The following is a 21,501-nucleotide window of genomic DNA, read 5'->3' on the forward strand; positions in this document are numbered from 1 at the left end:
GGAGGGCAGGCCAAGTTGTCAGCAGCGCTAGGTGCTCACTGCTTAGATAAACCTGGAGGATTAGTGGCCCAGTTAAAGTTGGGGCAAAGAGGATTAGCCTCTTCTCTGAGGTGGCGAGAGATTCCCTGTGTCCTTCAGTGCTGCTGGCCTCAGAGAGAGAGAGATGAGTGGGAGGAGGAGGAGGAGGGTGGGAAGCGAAGGGGTGAGGCCCTATTTAACGTGAGGGAGAATCACCACGTTTTAAAATGGAAAACCAAAGGTGAGGCGTAACGACGGAAGGTGAAAAGCAGGGAAGCACTTCATAAATTGTTGCTAGCTTGTGGTTTCATTACGAAGGCAAAAGCCCATAATTATGGAGCAGGTGTTGGAGTGGGGTCAACGAGACCTGAGATCCACAGGAGAGAAAATATAAGTGGACGACTTTCTACAAACTATAACCTATTATGGTAATAACAGTTAACTCTGACAATGCATTACATGCAGCTGTAATAAAAAACGGAAAATGTGCCCAACAGCATCTGCAGGAGAAGACCCTCATCTGGGACCTGGAAGACACGGCGGAGGAATTTAGACCTCTGCAGCCATCAGCAGGCCAGACCAGGAACTACAGTTGATCATTTGAAGAGGAAGACGGATCAGGAATCGAAATCTTTGCAATGAGTAATTGAGAATTAGGTTTAAATGAGTGTGTTGGTACAAACCAATACTCTGCAACATCACAAAAAGTGCTGTTTAAAATAATCAGGGGGTTGGGGTCTCGAGAAAATCAAAGGAACATAAATTGCACATCTGTAATGGCATCACAACCTTCTGGGACAGATTAGGAAGGTGGTTACCCACCAAGTAGTTCTTGACATTCAGTTTGTTAATCAAAGATTCAATTTTTTTCATCCAAAGAATTACAGAACAACAGTGTGATGACAGTTCTATGAACATAACTGTTGTTTAATTGTTTGTGTACTATATTGCTCTTAAAAATATAAATGGAAGCCAAGTAAAAAAACAGATTAAAATAATAATCTCATATGAAACCATTCTTTCTTTCGCTCTCCTTTCATTGTGCATAAATCATTGTAATATGATCGTGCACTGAACTTCCATGTCTGGTTGATTTTGATTAGCAGCACATCTTCGGGGATAAAATAATCATATGGATGATTCAAGTACTGATTAGAAAATCTCAAATCTTCCCGTGCAGAAATTGCAAATCAGACTGTTGTGTGCATTTATAAATAAATTCAGTGTTTATTGTTCTGTGCAGCAAGGTACAAACCAAATATAATGCATAGACGTGCCTCAATGTAAACATAGTGAACAATGACCTGTGACCTTCAACAGTAATGAATTGGTCTAAATGAAGTGTATTGTCTCTCTGCTCCTCATCAATGTGCATTAACACGTATAGATGCATACATTCAGTAGAGACACATAGAAAAAGAGAGCGGCTGTATAGGGCATTGAGCCAAGAGCAACGAAAACACTGCAGCAAATAGAGGAAAGTACATAATGGCGAGGCCTGAGAGTTGATTATGCAAATACCCCAGCTGCAAAGGAACAATAACTCTGGAAATTCAAAGACAAACCGTAACACGGAAGGCTATTGTCTCATATTTGCACATTTGCTTGACAAGTACAACCTGCTCATCATGCCCATCTTGTTCGGAACAATGTCTTTGTATTCATATAATAATGGACACATCAGAAATTGGCACAGTGCATTGTTTCAGTTCAAATGAGAGCTGCCTGCTCCGCCAGTCCAAGCCTGAGACTTTCATAGATTTAAAACTATTTGACTGATACAATATAGAAAAGACAAAATATTGTATAAAACATCCTCTTTCTATACAAACCAGCATATACATTTAATTATTTATGCACACATCATATATATATATATATATATATATATATATAATAAAAACACGCAACCTAAAGCTGAATTCTATTGTATAAATGTATAAATATTTACTGCAATGTTTTCTTGAAAAAATATTTATCATGTGTAAATGGTTCAAAACTTTCATTTACACTGCTAATATACACTGATACAGAAATGATAGTTCTTGCTTCTACAAAACCTGTGATATAATTTTCTATAACAATATAATGAGACTGGAAATGCAGAAATATTTGAACTCTTAAATCCCTGAGTGTTCAGGTTTTGATGTCTAACATGTGGAGATACAGTACATTTACATTTTCATGTTTCTTTTTGAATAAAAAAATCCTAGTTTACACCTCGCTGTGTCATTAATGCCACATTTTCCTTATTCTCAAGAGAAAGAGAAATAATAATGTGACATTCATTGTGATAATTATCGATATTGACAGAAGTTAATTACTCTATTTAGTGTTGTTTAGATCATACTTGAGTTATTTTTAGGACATTGTACATCCAGTGTCTCTGTGCTCTCACTCCTCTGTCCAATACTGACTGTCTCACTGTAATATCTACTATACTCTGTCTGAACGAAAGGCACGTGAGATTTGTGCAAATTAGAAGCACTTATTGGCCAAATTGTCCCCAGCAGAGTCGTGTCACTGACGCTGATGGCTCTCCTCTGTCTCTTTAGAAGAGGGACAGTACTAGTCCTCTGCTGGTGTCAGCGCCTGCGTGTCAGAGGCTCCATCTCCACCACTGCCTCACGACCCTTATTTAACTCCACCACTCGTGGGACTACTGTGGACCAGCGATCTGGAAGGGGATAAAAAAGAAGAAGGGATTTATTTAATCTGTGTGAATGAATATATGTGCTGCTCCCGCTGTGTTTGTCTGTGCATTTATTCATGAGAGTGCAGTGCGAAATCTCACCTCTCCTCAAGACTCCAACGCCCTGCTGCTGCACATTGACTTGGCCTGGGTCCTCGCTGATTATCGCCAGGTTTTGATTCCAGTGACACCAGCGAACCTCGTCCACTCTGATACATGAGGACAGTGCTGGGTTTGACAGTTTTCTTTGAAGCGGCATTGGCGCTGCAGAGTGAATATGAATCATGCAAAATACCTGAAGCACCAGCGTCGATCAGGTGTGCCGTCCCAGTTCTTCCCCACAGTCACCATCTCCCCGGCTCGAAAAGACCTGCGCAGGCAGACTGGGAATGAGCGCTCGATGTCCAAGATGGTCGTTGCCCACTGTGAGTATACATTATTTAAACATGTATTTATTCCACTCAAACTACAGAAACATGTCATGAATAAACCATAAGAATGAATCTTTTTGAACAAAATTTATGGGATGTGTGATTTTGGTGATCCTCTGCTCGTGCTTAAGTTTGACATTTGCGGTTTTGAGGGAAATATCTCAACATCTATTTCACAGATTAGCATGAAATTTGGTACAAAACATTCACAGCAGCCACAGTTTGAATTCGAATAGTGGATACCTCCCCTCCAAGGCCCAACAGTCACGTTTTATTAAAATAAGCTGCACCAAATTGCACACACTCATAAATATCATTTCCCTAAATGTGTCTGACTTTTTTCCAGATCGGCACCAAACTTTAATGGGTTCTTCCCTGACACATATCACATCCTTTCACCAAATTTTCTGTCGATTCATTTGGTTGTTTTTGTGTAATCTTGGTTACAAACATACAAACCAACAAACAAACAGAAATAACCTCCTTGGTGGAGGAAATTATAAAAACTAATAAAAAAAATTCCCTAACATTTTTTTATCTCGCCAATTAACAGGTACAATTTTCAGAACAAAATCTCAGACACGAAATCTCCATCAAAACCTGGACAAATGAAGCCAAATCTATCTGATCAAGACTAAATTGTAACGACATTGAATACAGACTCCTTTGTCACCGCCCTCCAGCAACAAGCAGCTCACCTGAAGCTTCCAGATCTTCTTGCTTTCCTTGGACACCTGCCCCACCGTCTCCCCCATCAAAGCGATCAACATGTTGAGCAGCAGCACAAACGTGAGGATGATGTAAGTAACCAGCAGGATGAGGAAGACAGCGGGATACTGTGCACTGTGGATCATGTCCAGTTCTCCCATCCCAATGGTCAGCTTGAAAAGGTCCAGTAGGAATTTGCTGAACGTGTCGGGGTCCCTGCACTTTGGGTAGGTGGGGCAGTCCCCGTCACACTCAGTTCCTGGTGGAGGACACACGGTCAGCAGGGTCACCAGGGCTGTGGGGTGGGAACAGAGGAGGTGGGGTTATAGATCTGTGTGAGCACTAAAAGGAAGAGACAAGGAATAGTTCAACATTCTGAGAAATACACTTAATCCACAAAACCATTGTTTTTGTCCATTAAATGTAAAAAACACAGTCAGGAGTCGGGAGTGAAGAATACAAGCTGGATGGAATTGTCAGCCTCATGACGTTGATGGTTTTGTGGATCAAACAGAAATAACATGTTGAGTAGGCTATCAGCTTCACGTACTACAGTAGTAAGTGGTTTTGAATTTAGGCTGGGATTGTTAGTTCAAACCTCAACACTGGAAACAGGACAGGTCAACATTGTGTTAGCTTTAAGAGTTGCAAGTTAGCTTAGCATAAAAAGTGGAAATGGTCTAAACACCCCGTTTGATCTATGCTAAGCTAACCATCTCTGAGCTGTAGTTTTATATTCATGTCATTGAACAGATATGAGTGTTAACATTATTATCTAACCTAACCTAAATCTCAGCCAAAGAGCAAAGCTACGGAGCCCTCAAGGGGATGTGGGCAATTTTTACCTCTGCCAAGGAGGTTATGTTGTCACCCCTTCCATCCGTTGTTTTTAGGCAAGATTACGCAAAAAACTACTGGACGGATTACCAAGAAACGCAATGGGAGGAAGCTGTGCGGGTCAGGGAAGAACCTATTCAATTTCGGTGGAGATCCATTATATTTTAACCTTGGACTTATAAAGACTTTGATGCTTTGCTTGCAAGTCGTATGAAATTGTCTCTGAACATCATTTAAAATGCATTTTGACGTCCCTTAGGGCCTCTGTCTGAATCAGCAAATTGCCCTCTATCTGTAGTAGTTAATGCTGACATACTGGTAAAATCATACGAACATAAGCCTACCTGATGCATATCCAATCATGAAGAGCACATACACCAACAGAAACCTGAAAAGGTCTTTGAAAAGAATCTGAGAACGAAAAAAAGAAAGTTAAAACACACGGACTGTGATATTTACAGTGAATTAATCAGCTGTCCCATATCTAACCTTCTGTATCATTATACTGTAGGTGCCAGTGAGCTTCAGGCCTCTGGTGAAGTAAAGTGTGTTCATCCAGCCCAGGACCAGTGCAAACACCATCACAGACACATAGGCCTTAATGCCCGATAGGTAGAGAGCAGCTGTGACCACGATCAGCACAGAATAGATGAAACTAGAGAGGAAAGAGGAAAACTTTGTCAAATAATTGAACTTTTCAGTTCTAAATAAAGGCACAAAGGCCTGACTGCTGGTGTTTAGCACTGCAAGAGAATGTAGACATCACAGCCATGTTGCTAATGATCTAAAGCATCACAGTTCAGAGGCACTCAACATTATCTGCTCTTTGTTTGGATCATGGGTTTAATTAAAGATGCAAACTATAAAACATGCCAGGGAGGAGGTTGAGATATTAATTAGATGACTCCATTAAGGAGGATGCAAAATTTGCCTTGGGTAAAAGTCAGCAAGAGCTGCAGCCCAGATGAGGAAGAGGAGGGAGGAGGGACAGAGGACAGGGACTTACTACAGCAGCTGAAAGGATCCATCAATAAATAAAGACTTCACCCCAGGACACTTCTTCAGGAAGACGTCTTTAATCTGCAAAAAGCCGGAGAAACATTTCCATCATGACAACAACACTATTGTGACAGTGCTGAGCTGGATCTGGGGAACGATGGTGAAACAAGTAATGACCAATCTGTGAATGTGTGTCAGAGCCTCGTTGACTCACATTGGTGAGGAAGAAGAAGATTCCTGATGCCAAGGTGACGACCTCCCCCGCCATCCGCACGTAGTCAGAGGAGGTTTTGTACGGGTACGGAGGCTGGAAGGAAGGAAGGAAGGAAGGAAGGAAGGAAGGACTTATCGATGCTATTCTTTTCATTTAGATTCAATTCAATCTGAATGTCTTAACACTACAACATATTCAATACAGTATGCAGAGAAAAGAACACCACAATGAGAAATATCAGTCTTTAAGACAAAATGTGTTTATGAATTGTTTTGACTTTTTAAGAAATTTACTCGCTGACAGTCATCAGGCAGTTTGTTAGTTGTGGAGTTAGATATAATTGTAATCAATATTTATCTATTAAATATAAAGATGCTAGCCAGATAGCCGCTGATTAGCTTAGTTTAGTAATAGCACATAAACCTCCATCTGTTTTTAAATGATTATCGTTTAGTGGTGCTACTAGGAGGATTTTGGACAGAGTCAGGCTTCCCAGGTTTGAATATGGTATCAATCTTCTCAGCAAACTCTTGGCAAGAAAGCAGGTAAGTGTATTTCCCCAAAACGTAAATATTCCTTCAATACAGAAATGGTAATTTGATGCAAAAAAACTGTTTTGCTGCTCCGGTACATGATGGATTACCATTATAACGGTATTAAACCAGCTACAGGCTAGTATGGCAGAAACCTAGAACATATATCAAGCCATGCTGTGACAACAATCCACATTTCCAGTTGGTTCACACCCACCTCTTCCTGTGTCGGGTGGTAATACGCCACGAGTGTGAAGATGATCATGGTGATGAGGTAGGAAACCACACTGATGTAAAAGGTGACTGCACCAAACTTCTGCCATTTGGCCCGGAGCAGCTCGTTGATGGGCTCCACTGCCAACATCTCATGACGGTTCTGACAAAGAGACCAGAAACATGAAGCTGCTACAGCGTAATAAAATATAATGCTGATCCGTTAACACACTCACATTTTTTATTGCACTCGTATTTGCGCCCAGACATTTTAGACATTTTTATGTTTTTATCTTGATGTTTTTTTTATATTCACCCTGTATCAACCATGTGGCTCTTAATACATTGATCTTGAGAGAAACAGCTTTTCATTTCGCCTTTTGGAATAACAAGGCAAACTTGAATAAAACTGTCAATATTCACCTTGTTGCGACTGTTGTAGACAAGGATTTCCAGCACAGATGGCTCCTCTCCACATGTATCCAGCGATGATAGATCGTAGAGGGATGAGTACACCGGACCGTACGCCCAGTCCTTAAACTTTCGGGAAAGGTGACGAACTTCTTCATCTTTGACCTCTCGTCGGATAATGTGCTGAAAAACCTAAAGGAATATGGAGATAATGATGTGGAAATGTGATGATAAAACCTTTTATTATAGTGATGCTGCTTGACCGTTGATGCATTATGGTCCCTAGCTCACCCCTATCTTGCCCAGTTTGGCCGCCATCATGAGAGGTGACATGCCATCACTGTTGAGCACCGTCTCCAGGCTGCATTCTGGGTAGAGCTTAGTGCTCTTGATCAGCAGCAGGTCGTACATCTTTGTGAGGAAACGTGTGTTGTCCTTGGTGTTGTCTCCGATGTGCACCAGGGCGTGCAGCACCGTGTTGCCGCGGGAGTCCTGGCGCCGCAGGTCAGCTTTCTTGTGTGGGTTCTCAGTCAGGTAGTGCACTATGTCAGGCTGGTTAGTGCATGCAGCCAGGGAAAGAGGCAGCTCACCTGGGCAAACACACACAGAGAAAGAGGGAGCAGTCACTTCATGGTAAATTCACAGGAGATCAAGAGCATGGCACCTCACATTAAAAATAAGCAAATCAACAGGAGGGTTAATTAAGAACTGTAGCTGGCATCTGTATGTTTTTGCAAAGCATACTAAACATGGATCAAAGATGTGACTTAAATCCCCGCTATGAAAACAGCACAATTAGCAGTTGTTGGAGGGAGGGGCGCAATGAGGCCAGAGTGCCAAAAGCAGCTGCTGAAAATGAGCCGTTGCCATGGGTGACAGATTACTTTGTCACCTCACATAGAAACGCTCCTCTTCATGGATTTGCACGGGTGCATGCAGAGTGTTAGCGTGAGTCTAAATCCCATTAGCCATCAGCCCTGCCAGGTTCCTGTTCACCTCACTGCAAAGCTCCGCGGCAAATTACTCACACTGTGCCCGGACACGCTGGGATTTGGGAATGACAACCGTGCTAAGTGCAAATAGAAATCACCTCCTCTGCGACGAGTGGGGAATATAACGTAGAATGTAATCAAATAAACAATTCTTAAAATTGGGTTGTGTAAAAAAAGAAGAAAAAAAAACATCAGTCCAAAACAGCTACCTTTCCTTTAATGTTCATGAAGAGTGAGGTGAAAATCAATTATAGATGCTATAATTATCATCAAAAGGTCACAAATAAAAACATGTTTTTCTCTGGGCATTATACTGCGACGGAGGAGGTAGGGCCTGAGCAGGAGCCAGCAGAGGGCAGTGTTGAGTTTAATTTACAGGCTCTGATTTATTCATTCTCCTCCTGGTCTTAAAGGTCAGTGAAGCCCGTCCCACCAGCAGAGGATGTTTACTTTTCCTCACTGCAGAACACAGACACCTTTCACTGGCTGCACCTCTTGAACATATGACATAATGCTTTTCTTTTCATGTGTTTTTGGCCCTTTGCTGCCGGTGGTTTAACGTGCCACGCTTCAGAAAACATTTGGCTGTAAGGTTAAAAAAAGAGGAAGGGTGGGGTCTAATGTCACCTCATGTCTGCACGGCAAAGGAGATTTGCTTTTGCCAGGAAAATGTACCACTGGTTTAACTGTTTTATCTTGGCAGCTGCTTTAATACACATCACAAAACCTTGATGCAAACTCCAAGGTGTAGAAGACAGAATAGGTGCTTGTGAGGGAAACATCAGACGCCCCACATCATTAGAACAGTATGAGGCAGAAAATACAGTTTTGCTCAACTCTGTCTATGACTGTTTCAGAGTATAAGTAGAAATACAGAATTATGAATTTGAAATGAGCTGACAAAGGTAATTACCAAAGTAGAAGTAGCCCCCTTCATCTTTCGGCTGAAAGAAGCGACCTCTGGCCTGGGCATGAACGTCGGCACCATTCTCCACCAGCAACTCAACATACTGTTTACAGCGTCGCTCTATGGCAATGTGGAGCGCTGTTTGTCCTGACAACACAACAAAACAACACAAACATTAGCTCAAGCCACGTTTGCTCAATTTATATGTGAAGTAATTACTCAACTGAAGTGTGTGGAGTTTAATACTGTTGACAGGCAAATAGGAAAGTTACACAAGACAAACAGTGTTGAAACTTTCTTTTTGCCTAAAGAATTTTTCCTTTTGTGAATCTGATGCCCAATTATGAACATGAGGGTGAAGGTCATACAAAAAGTTGTGAGGGGTTCAAATTTATGTGCAGGTACTTAAAAAGTACAGAAGAATTAGGTAAACATGCAAATGAATAGTAACATCTGATTTTGTATTACAAGCTGTTGGATGTTGAAAAGGCTCCTGTCACTGTGTTCTCATAACTATTAATGTGAAAGGTGAAATCCAAACAAAGCCGTGTAACTGAGCTGCACAGTCACTACAAAATGTTGCTCTTCCCCCTAATTGGGCCTCACCTAGCAGCCTGTCAAACCCAGAGGAACCAACAACAACCTCTGTCAGCTTCAACTCCGAGGCAGACGAGGAGACTGTAGTCTTACAAACTGCACAAAATAAACCTGCTTTCAGACACAAACTGTCTGGAAGAGGCAGATGTCTGAGTGTCTCAGTCGCTCCAGCCAGGTGAAATGTCCGGAAAATGTCCAAATGAGCCCGTGTGAGAATACAGCAGGAAAATGTCCGGAGAATTCAAGGCGAGGGAATGGGCGTGTTGATGACGTTTCTGAGACGCAACAGACGCAAAACTGAAAAAAGCCAAAAAGAATATAAATATCTCAGGATAAAAAAAAGGAGTCATACACGTAGACGACGTTGACAAAGAATCTCATCTTTACAAGTTGACATTCCGATTTTGACGCTAAGGTCCAACACCAATGCGCTGTAAACAAAAACATGATTCCTGCCATGAATTTTCACGTCATTTTTCTGTTGTTGTGAACACGTCTGACCCCAATAGTTTCCTGCTGTGTTCTTCATATGTGAAGAGTGAAGTTTATGTCTGAGAACGGCTTCGTTTTATGTAAGTTCATGTTCTCAGTACTGGTTTATTTCCGTACCTCTGTAGTACAGATCCCTGAAGGGGGAGTTGATGAACTCCCTGAGGTTTCCAGTCTTCTCTGCGATGTCGACCAGCAGAGGGATGGTGTCGTTCTGACCCACGTAAAGGTTCAACAGGGCTTTAGGCAGACAGGTCTTACCTGTTGATGGCTCTGGTAGAAACATTTGATAAAAGACACAGAATATTTTTGGATTTAGACAGTGTTGTTTATAGAGGTTAGTCCCATGTAAATGTCAGATGGTTTTGTATTTATATAGCGCTTTTCTAGTCTTGATGACCACTCAAAGCTCTTTACAGTACAGTTTTACATTAACCCATTCACACACACATTCATACAGTGCATCTATTAGCAGCACTTTGTTGTTCTATGAGGGGCAATTCGGGGTTCAGCATCTTGCCCAAGGACACTTCGGCATGCAGATGGGGAAGACTGGGGATCAAACTGCCGACCTTCAGGTTGGAGGACGACCGCTCTACCCCTCAGCCACAGCCACCCAGGCATTTCCCCACAGTCTAATCAGATGAACTCAGATAAACCTTCATCAACGTTACCTTTCTGTCCATCCATGTGTTACTTTAAGCTATTTATACCATCATTTAACTTAAAGCAGATTTTTGTCATTTCTACTATGCATCCATTTATTTCAGCTGTATTTAAATTGTCTATCCATTACTTTTGGCTAAATATCAAACATGAATCTATTTCATTTAACTATCTATTAGAACTATTTGATAATTCGTTTGAGGTATCTCAATTATCCAGTGGTTTCAGCTAACGGCAGAGTATTTAACTGTTTATTCTTTTTACTTTTAGCAAAAATATTTCTCTTAATCCATTATTTTGTATTACTAGTTCCCCATTTGTTGATTATTAGCTGCTGGCCTGCTAATGTTGATTAGTTTTCATACACTCTTAATTGCAACCTGTGGTGTTCACATGTCACAATTGACTCAGTATAAGGATTTGTTGATTTTTTTCAAATAGTAATTTCCTTTTTTTAATTAACTGAGCTCCTCCACTTACCCCTGGTAACTGAAAAATTCCTGGTTATAATGTCCAGCCATGTAAAATGGGACTGAACTGGGAATGAAGATACACAATTAAAGGAGAGTTTGGGGAGTTGTCACATGGAGTTTTCAGGGTTCATGAGAACAAACTGTTAAAGACAGGGGTCAAAGCAGCCATTCACTATTTTTAGCCGTTTTTGTAAAGACTCCCGGCCCCGGTTAACTCTGTGAGAGACGACAGTTTGCTGTTAGTTTTCTCTGCTCCTTGTTATGAGCCTGAAAACCTCCTGAGACAGAAGCTTTGTTTGGACCAGCCTTCAGTGGGACAAAGACTCACTCCACCCTTTCCTTCTCACATCCTCTGAGCAAACAAATAATCAAGAGGGAGAAGTCTTTTTAGACAGAAGTAGATTAGGTGAGGTTCTGCTTTGGAACAAAGGCAGAGTCGAGATATTCAACAGAAACGGAGTAAAAGTGGAAGAAAACTAAACTTCTGTACATTAAACCTGTTTTATTCCCGATCATTTATTGGTTTGACTCAGTAGACAGATATCTACATATTTTAGTCTTACCTCTGAAATCCTCATCCGTTAACCTCTTGCCGTGACTTTGCAGGTACTCTAACAGGCCGCTGAGGGCTCCAGTGTCTCCACGTGAGACACCGTCAAACAGGAGAGAGCGGTTGAATGTTTTCATGACCTTTGGTGGATCTGTTTGACCATCATCACAGGATGTCTCAGTTTTACTGAGGACACACAAAAACATGACATGATGTTACTGTGGGATACAAAAAGATTCAATCTGGGATTGTCTTAAAATCGATTACTTCTTTTTTAGTGGATAAACCATCTTTTACTCGATCAGCCGCACCCTCCAGAGCTTCAATAAGTAGACCTCTGTGTGTATGGGACAGGTAGCCAAAAAAAAGGCGGCAGCCTAAATATTACCTCAACTGCTGCTGAGCAACTAACAAAATCCGCTCTGTTAGATCAGTGAATAGGCTGAATGAAGGACTGCAGTGTGTGTGTTAGTGTGTGTGTGTGTGTGTGTTAGTGTGTGTGTGTGTTAGTTTTAGTGTGTGTGTGTGTGTGTGTGTGTGTGCGTGTGCGTGCGTGTGTGTGTGTGTGTGTGTGTGTGTGTGTGTGTGTGTGTGTGTGTACATACTTCCCCATGTGGCACACCTCTGTCTACAGAGTAGCAGTTGTGGGAGGTTTTTTGTTTTTATGACAACATTTTTCCAAACCAGCCCTTTTGTACCTGGAAATAAAGTCCAGTCAAGGTTTACTGCTGCTGCTCAGACAAAAAGTAAAACCTAAAACCAAGAGGTTTAAAGAAATGCACAACTTTTAAATCCTGGAAACACATGAATCACAGTTTCGGGACAGGGAGGCTCCTTCTCACCCTCTTGGAAGCTTCTTCCTGCGTTTCTTTTGGTTGCTCATGTTGCTGTAGGTACCGTAGTCAAAGAGCGAGTCCATGGGGGCTTTCTTGGGTCCCTGAACCACATTAGACTCATATATGGAGGATTCCAGCAGGTCCATGGGGTTGGAAATGCCCTTTTTGAAAGCACCCTGGAACTTCATCCGCAGGTTCTGTCTGCTTTCCACAGGCTGGCCGGGCTGAACCAGCTCCAGAGCTCCAGCAGCTGAATCCTGGCTCGTGTCCTGAGTCGATGGGGGGGCATCTTCGCTCTCGAACAAGTGCGAGATGTCAGAGAGGGGAAACGCGGCATCGGCCTCAGGCTGGGCGGCCTCGCCATCGCCTGCGTCCACAGAGAGAACAGCTTTGGCAGGAGCAGAGGTGAGGGTGTCAGCCTTGGACAAGGCAAGGTGGCACCTTCTGAAGAGAGCAGAGCGACCCTGAAATAAAAAGCACGAGACAGCGTTCTGAGTGAGCTGCACAGCCTCAGCTAGTCAGGCGAGATGGTTCAAATGCAAAAAAAAATCTGTTTTAATCAGTTTAAATTCAATCAGACATCTATGATAGTGTTTCCATTGGAACATATTTCATAACTTAGAAACTGTCAGGTTAAAACAGCAGTATCAATAGAGTTGAGATGTACGTAAAGATGGTTGACCCATTCATTTTGATATTTAATATTATGACACCATTTTTACTCAGAGTTAAAGAGATTTCTAAAAAGAGGTATGAATCAAAAACCATTCAGATCCTCGCAGAAATCCTCTCCTAGTTTATTTTGTTACTAGATGCCTTTAAACATTAAAATCACTTATGTGGCACTTGTCATGAAAAAATATTCTCCGCTCTTTAACCCTAAGCATTTAAGTTTTATTTAATAAAAGGTTATTAAATGTTGGGATATGAGAAGGTTTCATGTTTGCTGTCATCAAGGTGGCCCAACTCGGTTCATGAAGGAAATCCTACAGAGTGATAGTGACAGGGGCAAAATGGACAACTTTTATTTACAATTTTCACTTTTAATAATAGAAGTACCAAAGGGATCCTGGAAGTTTAAACCAGATTTTTAAGTATACAGTTGACAGTTAACCCCCTTTGTACCTCATTCATGCCTTTTACAGTGATGTGCCAAATTCCTCTTCAGGGGAAACTGGAAATGATGCTGAAGCATGTGGGCACCCTGAAGAAACAGAGTAAGCATCATAAGAATTATTGACACAGAAGTACAGACCAAAGCAATCAGTGTTGTAAGTGACACAATAGGAGCTCTGAAGTTTGAGGAAAACACAGCAAAGCACTGATGCTAAAACCAGTATAAGTCTGTTTCCTCTCCCTTGTCAGAAGAACCTCTTTTACATGTCCCAGCCTCTCAGCACCCATCAACACAAAACGTAAAGCCACAGCAGGCTATCACTTAAGTTCAACACGACTTCCTCACGTCCCTCCACAGCTTCCTTTAGCTTCCTGAGTTTGTCCATGACATTGACAACTTATCTAGGCCAGAGCGAGCTGTAAAGGAGCAACACAAACAGAGGAGCTGGGGTCCTGCTGAGGGAGAGGGGTGACTCACACCCCCCAGTCTGACACAAGGGGGATTTTCATACCTTTACACTTCAGCAGGCATCTGATAGTAAAAAAGACAGAGGAACAAAGAGGAGTCTGCCCTCGCTAAACTATTATAACAGACCTAGAACAAAGGATTAAGTTGCTTAGTGGCGAGAGAGAGGACCTGCTGTGTATTAAACCTGTCAGAGTGACGGACTGGAATCATGAAATATCAAGTATATATATATATATATATATATATATATATAAACCCAAATTTAAACAAGTAAAGTCAAGACAGTTGCTAAAATAGAGCCGTGAAACAAACAAAAGTTAAAAGCCATGTAATGAAAACGTTTTTAAAACAGTTTTAAAAGAGGATACTATGGTGGTGCTATCTGATCAACATTTTTACTATAAAGAGAAAAAAATGAATTATAAATAGAGGTACTTTTTTGATAAAGAGCATGCTATTTAAGTTCTGACAAACTTAAGAAACTATGTTATATAACATTCCTGAAGTTGGGTACTTGTTAAAAAAGTTAAGGCTTCTTTCTAACTAATACAGATGAGACAGAATGACAACTTTGTGAGCAGAAGAATAAAGAACCATAAGAACCAGAGGAGTTTCTTACCTTGATGTGATCAGTTGACTCTATTCTCTCAGATTATTAGAGTCGCAGTTTGCTCCATAGTTTGAAAACCCCCTCAGGATCAATGTGTCTCCAGCCTGGAAAGTCTTCACTGAGCTACAGCAGGTTCCCTCTGCTCCATGTGTCCGGTGAGCTCCACCAGAACAACGGATGCTTTCACACATTTTGGGTGGACGGGTGGGACCGGACAAGCTTGGCTGAAAACTCCTGCCTCCGAGCGGAAAAAACACAGTTCCTCGGATGGCCGCTGGGGGCTCTGCTGATTCAACAGAGATTCATTCATTCATTCATCCTTGAGTGCTCTCCTGTGTGTAATTTAATGGTACATCTGCTTTTCATGTTTATCCTACTGAACTTTGATGTCTTCTCGAATGAATTTTTATCATCCTGTTTCCTTGTTTATACTTTTATTGTGTACATTTTGGATAATAAAGTTTATTGGGAAAGAAATGCACCAGGAAGCAGAGACAGGTTTGTGGGTACAGATCAACAGGATTCAATTCAATTTAATTCAAACAACTCTATCGATCTCACTGCGAGCAATTCATTTGGAACAGCTTGTACAAACACACACACACACACACACACACACACACACACACACACACACACACACACACACACACACACACACACACACAGGTAAAATTCACTAAATGAGAGATAAGAATATATACAAATAAATAAATAAGTTATTAGGTTGTAGAGAAGGATGTTTCTCTGGTTGTATTGTCTCAAAACAATATCTCACCAGGTCAGTTTAGTAGCAGCTCTGGAGCTTTCCATCACATCACATGGTCTTCCTAAGCAGATACCCAGTTATCACGGAATCCTACATGTTCGTATTTTAATTTTTCAGAGTTATGTAAGACCTGACGTAATCTCTGAGTGACAGTTTGCTCTTGGCCTTGTTGCCTGTCCCAGGGTGCTCATGCATTGAGTCTGTCTGCCAGCAATAATATTTCAATATTTCTGATCCCATTTCCAGCTATTCATCATCACACAATGAAACTGATTCCTGTTCAGCCTGTAGCAGGGTGTGGTGAGTCCACCAACATGGGATGATGCACACAAAAAAATAAGTATCCAATTGATTTGTTGTAAACACTTAATAACAAGTAAAAGCTTAGTATTCTTTATTTGTTTTAAATCAGGCACAGATACAGAAGTAATATCTGCAAGATGTACTTAAGGTTTAAACTAAAGAACTCATTAAACAGCAGGGTGGCCTTTGTCAAGACTGATAATTATTGGGTTAATATTACTGATGCATTAACATATATTACATAAGAAATGTTGCCCTTTGGTCAAGGTGACGATAATCTAAACTAAATCAGATGCTATTAGGTAATTTACTTCATAACAATTCATCATATTTAATCCATATGATTTCAAATATTAAGGCACAATTCATGGTAGCATTTGCAGTGGGGTAAAATATTTGTTATTTGCTTTTAGTGAAGTACAAATATAAAGTGGCGACAAATAAATATAAATAAGTACAAATACTTCAACATTGTACAGAGCTGGTGTAAATGTATTTATTTACTCCCCATCCCAGCAAAACTTAAAGAAAGAAATTCTACAAGAAACCAAAATGAAAACCACATGACTTGTTGCACATATCTTTATTGCATATTGCACTTGAGTTGAAAATACACAATTTGTTGCTTTGCACTGTACAAACACTGCAACTTAACTTCAGCCACAAGACAATCACCAGACATTCACATCTATTTAAAAACAATGTATAAGGCAAAATGCAATGTTTTTTTTTATATTTCCTTAATAATTAGGTAAAAAGAAAAGACACATTCAGTACCTCACAGAGTAAAAGACATTTGATGAAGCACTGCTTTGGTAAAAATAGCAAAGATAAACAAGTGTTGCATAGTAAAGACATAAACAGAGGCAGACCAGACCCTCAGAAATAATTTACATTTTGTTCTGCGGTGGTCTGCATGGTTTACACAAGGGGATGTGCAGAGGAATACACACGATTAGAGGCACAGAAGCTGACCTGGTCATTTGAAATGATCCGTACCTTCTGCTTAATAAAAAGCCATTTACATTTATACCTGCATATTTGAAGTGTTGAGTGTTGAGTGTCTATCCAACACGTGATGACTGAAACACTCTAGCAAAGGTACTGGCTGAACTGGCCATGTTTTGTGTAACTTGTAGTACCTTTATTGCATAAAATGACTCATATGGCTTCTTTAATCTAATTATGAGTTGTGTATTGCATATTGATTAATTGACTTCATTGATAAGCCATAGCTCTATATGTCAGTGAGATATTTAAATATTTTATAAATAAAGAAAATTTAAGATTTTCTGATTGTTTGTATCACTAGCAATAAAGCTGGCCTCTTCTTTATGATGTAATATATACTGTTTCTTATACATAAGTTAGGTGGATGGATTTTAACACAAACATTTTTCACACCGTTTTTTTCAGTATACACAGCAGTTGAAATGTTATAAGCAAAACTCGACCACTTTAATTACTGCAACAGATGATTTGAATTGGGATTAGCTGTGTGGTATCAGACACTTCACATGCCCTCTTAATTCTTCTGTAACAATCCTGTTGCTGGATTTAAAACACTTGTTGAGTGAGAAGTACTTTTCTGGTAAAACCTTCTCCTATCTGAGAAAGAGAGGACTCGTGACCATGAACATAAATGTCTGGCAGTTATTGTCTGAAGAGATGTGACTCTACAAATGAAAAATAATGAAATACCGCATTTAAATGTGAAGATGGAAACTTTGCCCCAGAATCGAAAAAAACAACAGTGAGGAAAAGGCACAAAGAGAAAGCCAGAGGCAGCAAAGATGACTAAAAAGTGCATAAACATTTGATGTGAGTATTACAATTACACTCTCACAGTGAACCGTCAGATGGCCTGCAGGGAGCCGAGTCAATATGTAGACTGCACAATCCTGACTGCATCATGTAAATGACTTTGTAAACTACACAGATCACTGGAGGGAAGAGGAACGTCACACTGAGTATTCAAGGTCAGCATTCATCTTACTGTACATCTCATAAATAGCATCGACGGTGGCAGAGAAGTTGATGAGGAATTTCCGGATTTTCTCCAAGCATTCCTCTTCCTTGACTTCTCGACCCTTGGAGAGCGCCTTCAGGAAATCAGACTTGTATGGAGCAGCGTAAAGAGCAGCCTGAAAGCCACACAAACATTTCAGATTCATACACCACATGTATTTTTCAACAAGCTCTCCGCTCTCTAACATAAGCTGCTTTCAGACATGCACTGAACACCGAAGATCCTCCGCACACCGAGGGGGTGTGTGTGTGATGGGGGATGATGCTTCTGACACACGACAGACGTTAAAAACTAAACAAAAAAATACATCTCTTGAGGAAAAAGTGGTGTCGTACACGTAGAAGAGAGAGTTTGTGGTGATAAGAAAACAAAATCACGTGATCAACGTAGCAGAATGAATAAGTGACATCCTGCCTCTGCCTGCTGCACCACCCCTCACCTGAATCCTGCAGAGGATTTGTTGCTGTTGTAAACACAGCAGTTATTCATGTGTGAGAGGAAAACTGCAGAGAAAGTCCGGACCCAATTCTCCGGAGATCCTCCACTGAACATGTCTGAAAACGGCTATACAAATCTCTAATAAAAATAAATGTAAGGATGTAACTGACCTTGAAAAGCTGCTGCACAAACCAGCTATGGTAATTCTTCAGGGCTATTTCATAGGCTTTGGTGATATTGACTCGGATGAGGTTTGGGTTGTTTTCATCCTTCTCCCCGTCCACTAGGCTCTGCAGGAAGACTTGGATAAATCGTAAACCCCTGTTGAAAAACAAGATTATGAAGACACGGCTTCACAACACAAAAAAAACCACGCCACAAATGTCAAATTACTCAAACCTTCTCAGCCACATGAGAGCCAAGGTCGCTCCGACTTTGGGCCATCCTGCTCCGTGCATTTCCTTCTCTGCCTCCAGAATCTGCTGCAGCGTCTTGAACCGTCCGGGGTTGGTATCATAAATCGCTTTGATTTTCTAGTAGTAGAAACAATAGTTTTTAAAGTAAAAATGAATGAGTAATACACACATACATATTCAACTCAAATCACATTAAATAATTACTGTACTTACTGTGATGTTGCCAGATATGTCAGCTTTAATTGGTGCAAAAACAGTGGAACCAAGGCAGTCTGAGGAGAAATATTTACACAGGAAGTGACCGAGAACTGAAAGAGTGACAGTAGGATGACATCATATCAGAGAATGAGGTACTATTTTTTCGTTTACTTCACACTGACTTTCCTTACGATTTTAATATTAAGAATTTCCTTTCGAATTACGACTTAATTCTCAAAATCTCAAGTATTCTTTCTTCAGTGTTGCCCTAAAACTCTGTCGAACACGTTCTTGTCAAAATTCCAGAGCTTCAACAAATCCAAAATATTAGAGGCCTCATTAGAGGGGTATTTCTATAATTATCACATTTAACTATGTTCAACATATGATCATATACTGTAGCTGCAGCAAAGATATGGACCGAGCAGATCTGGATTCTGTGTAAATTCCAAAATGACATATATGGCACATTTGGCTTGAGTAGTTAAAACTCTTGGAGCTGACAATAACACTGGCAGGTAAATCCAATGTACCTCATTAGGCCTTATTAGGCCAATCATCCCAGTATTATTATTAGGTGTCTTTTAATTAGTCGGCTGAAAGATCTGAGTATTTGGTGACGGGCCTGTGAACAAAGAGACATCTCGAGTGGCGACCACACGCGGCTCCTGGCTGACCCACTGACACAACACACAGCTTTCAGCCCCTGAGCCGTTACTGGAAACTACTCGTGACAAAATCGACTCTGTCGTGCTGATGTGATGCATTGTCACAACACTTCATTTGAAAGACACCCTGCTTTTAGAATACAATTTGAAGTTGTGCATACAGAACTGTGCTTTTGGAAGCTAAAGGTAGTCAAATAAGCTGCTGCTAAAAGATATAATGATAAGAATATTTTTGTAACAAACAGCATCATTTGTTCTTGGCTAGGGAACAGCCGTGAACACCCACACATGAGTTCATTATCCTGGGTAAATAAATAGTTTGACACAGTCATGGTGGGACTTTGCCACACAGACTTAAAATAAAGATAAAAATACAAGTTGTAATTCTTTTAGAGTTGTCAATCAAGTACTGAATATAGAGTACTATGAGTGTGTGTACTTTAATGGCTCGTAGGAAAGTTGGCCAAGAGATTTCTAGGTCATAAAAAACAATGGTGACAAGGAGGAAAAGCTTAATGTCGCCATCAGACTTGGTTTCCCTCAAGGGTTTCACATGGCAAATTCAATAGAGGACCTTTGGCATATTAATACAGAATGAAGTCGCACAAAGATGCCCTGGTGCACCATGCCACCAGTGAATGGGCAACGGGAACTCAACACCAGACTAATCAATTTTCACAACTTAAAATCCAGGCCAGTGGATTAAATTATGCATGATAACGGATTGTGGACAGCTGGGTGGAGAGAAATACGATCTCCCCAAAAAAAGATTATCATTCGGACAGATCAAGATCGTCTCGTTGGGCCTGGCAGAAGTGTTGTGACAGATTTGTCTCACAACACGTTTTGTATCTATTACTAAAAGTTGAACAAAGCTCAGGTGAAAAATTAAGAATAGTGCAAAAAGGTCCATTGCAGAGGGCTACCTGTTAAAAAGGAAACATTTTCCCGGCATTTCTGGGCCTATACTGGTTATACAACTTTAGAAATCCACACGCATAGAACTATAATTATCGCTTTGTCAGTGCCATCCATCTGGCCTATACAACTACAAGCCTCTGACAACTCAGTCATTATAATAAGCTGAATAGAAATAAACTTGTGTCTGGAGGAGCATCATTTCTCTGCAGGCCGTGACAACTCAGAATAAGGTTTTCATATTTATTTCCACACAACTTCACATCCAGGGATGTCACTACATAGCCTCAGCTGTGTCACACAGTGGAAACTTTACTTACCAAAGAACGGTGGAAGGTATGACACAGCCTCCAGAAACGGTCTTGTTTCCACCTGTCTGTCGGCTGGCAGCTGCCTGAACTGGTGCTCCATTAGCAGAGCCATCGCTTTAGTCCGGACACTCGCTTTACCTCTGAGATGATAGCAACAGGCTGTCAACCCCGCACTGCAGAGTTACACTGACACCAGGGGAGAGGAGGGAAACTCTGAGTGTGTGCTTGTGCGTATGTGTGTGTGTGTGTGTGAGAGAGAGAGAGAGAGAGAGAAAGAGAGAGAGAGAGAGAGAGAGAGAGAGAGAGAGAGAGAGAGAGAGAGAGAGAGAGAGAGAGAGAGAGAGAGAGAGAGAGAGAGTGTATGTGTATGTGCATGTTTATGTGTTGTTGTCATGAGCCACTTTTGGGAACAAATTTCAGACTACAGTCCATCTAATTGATGATGGGTTGTGAAGGGTGTGCAACTTGGGACAGAAGCTGAGCCCTACATTGAATAAAACAGATTTTTGGGTCAGTGGTTAATGGTAAGTTAATGTTTAAAGTCTAGCCTTAGGTTATGTATAGGTGTAGGTTAGGTCAAGGAATAGGTTAGGTAAAGTTTAGGTTATGTTTTGGTGTAGATTAGGTTATGTCAAGTTTTGTTTAGGTGTAGGTGAGGTTAGGTTAGGTAAAGTTTTGTTTAGGTAGGTT

At 40.9% G+C, this 21,501-nt stretch overlaps 2 protein-coding genes across 2 annotated transcripts; both read right to left on the reverse strand.

Annotated features, from left to right (window-relative positions):
- Positions 1 to 1,177: 1,177 nt before the first annotated feature.
- trpv4 (transient receptor potential cation channel, subfamily V, member 4) lies at positions 1,178 to 14,990 on the reverse strand. Its single transcript, XM_034595487.1, has 17 exons — positions 14,771 to 14,990; positions 13,692 to 13,770; positions 12,573 to 13,030; positions 11,744 to 11,916; positions 10,162 to 10,314; positions 8,962 to 9,102; positions 7,348 to 7,646; positions 7,069 to 7,248; positions 6,650 to 6,808; positions 5,900 to 5,992; positions 5,693 to 5,766; positions 5,176 to 5,341; positions 5,031 to 5,097; positions 3,840 to 4,144; positions 3,006 to 3,133; positions 2,813 to 2,919; positions 1,178 to 2,695 (listed from the first exon to the last, which is right to left on the reverse strand). Exons 2-17 carry the CDS (start codon positions 13,698 to 13,700, stop codon positions 2,604 to 2,606), a joined length of 2,604 nt encoding a protein of 867 aa, XP_034451378.1. The 5' UTR covers positions 13,701 to 13,770; positions 14,771 to 14,990; the 3' UTR covers positions 1,178 to 2,603.
- Positions 14,991 to 16,519: 1,529 nt separating this feature from the next.
- On the reverse strand, positions 16,520 to 21,078 carry gltpa (glycolipid transfer protein a). The gene is made up of 5 exons (XM_034595516.1): positions 20,821 to 21,078; positions 18,930 to 18,988; positions 18,700 to 18,833; positions 18,471 to 18,621; positions 16,520 to 17,977 (listed from the first exon to the last, which is right to left on the reverse strand). The coding sequence occupies exons 1-5, from the start codon at positions 20,921 to 20,923 to the stop codon at positions 17,795 to 17,797; spliced, it is 630 nt and encodes a 209-aa protein (XP_034451407.1). The 5' UTR covers positions 20,924 to 21,078; the 3' UTR covers positions 16,520 to 17,794.
- Positions 21,079 to 21,501: the final 423 nt, after the last annotated feature.

This window comes from Hippoglossus hippoglossus, chromosome 9, assembly GCF_009819705.1.
Source record: "Hippoglossus hippoglossus isolate fHipHip1 chromosome 9, fHipHip1.pri, whole genome shotgun sequence".
Classification (NCBI taxonomy): Eukaryota; Metazoa; Chordata; class Actinopteri; order Pleuronectiformes; family Pleuronectidae; genus Hippoglossus; species Hippoglossus hippoglossus.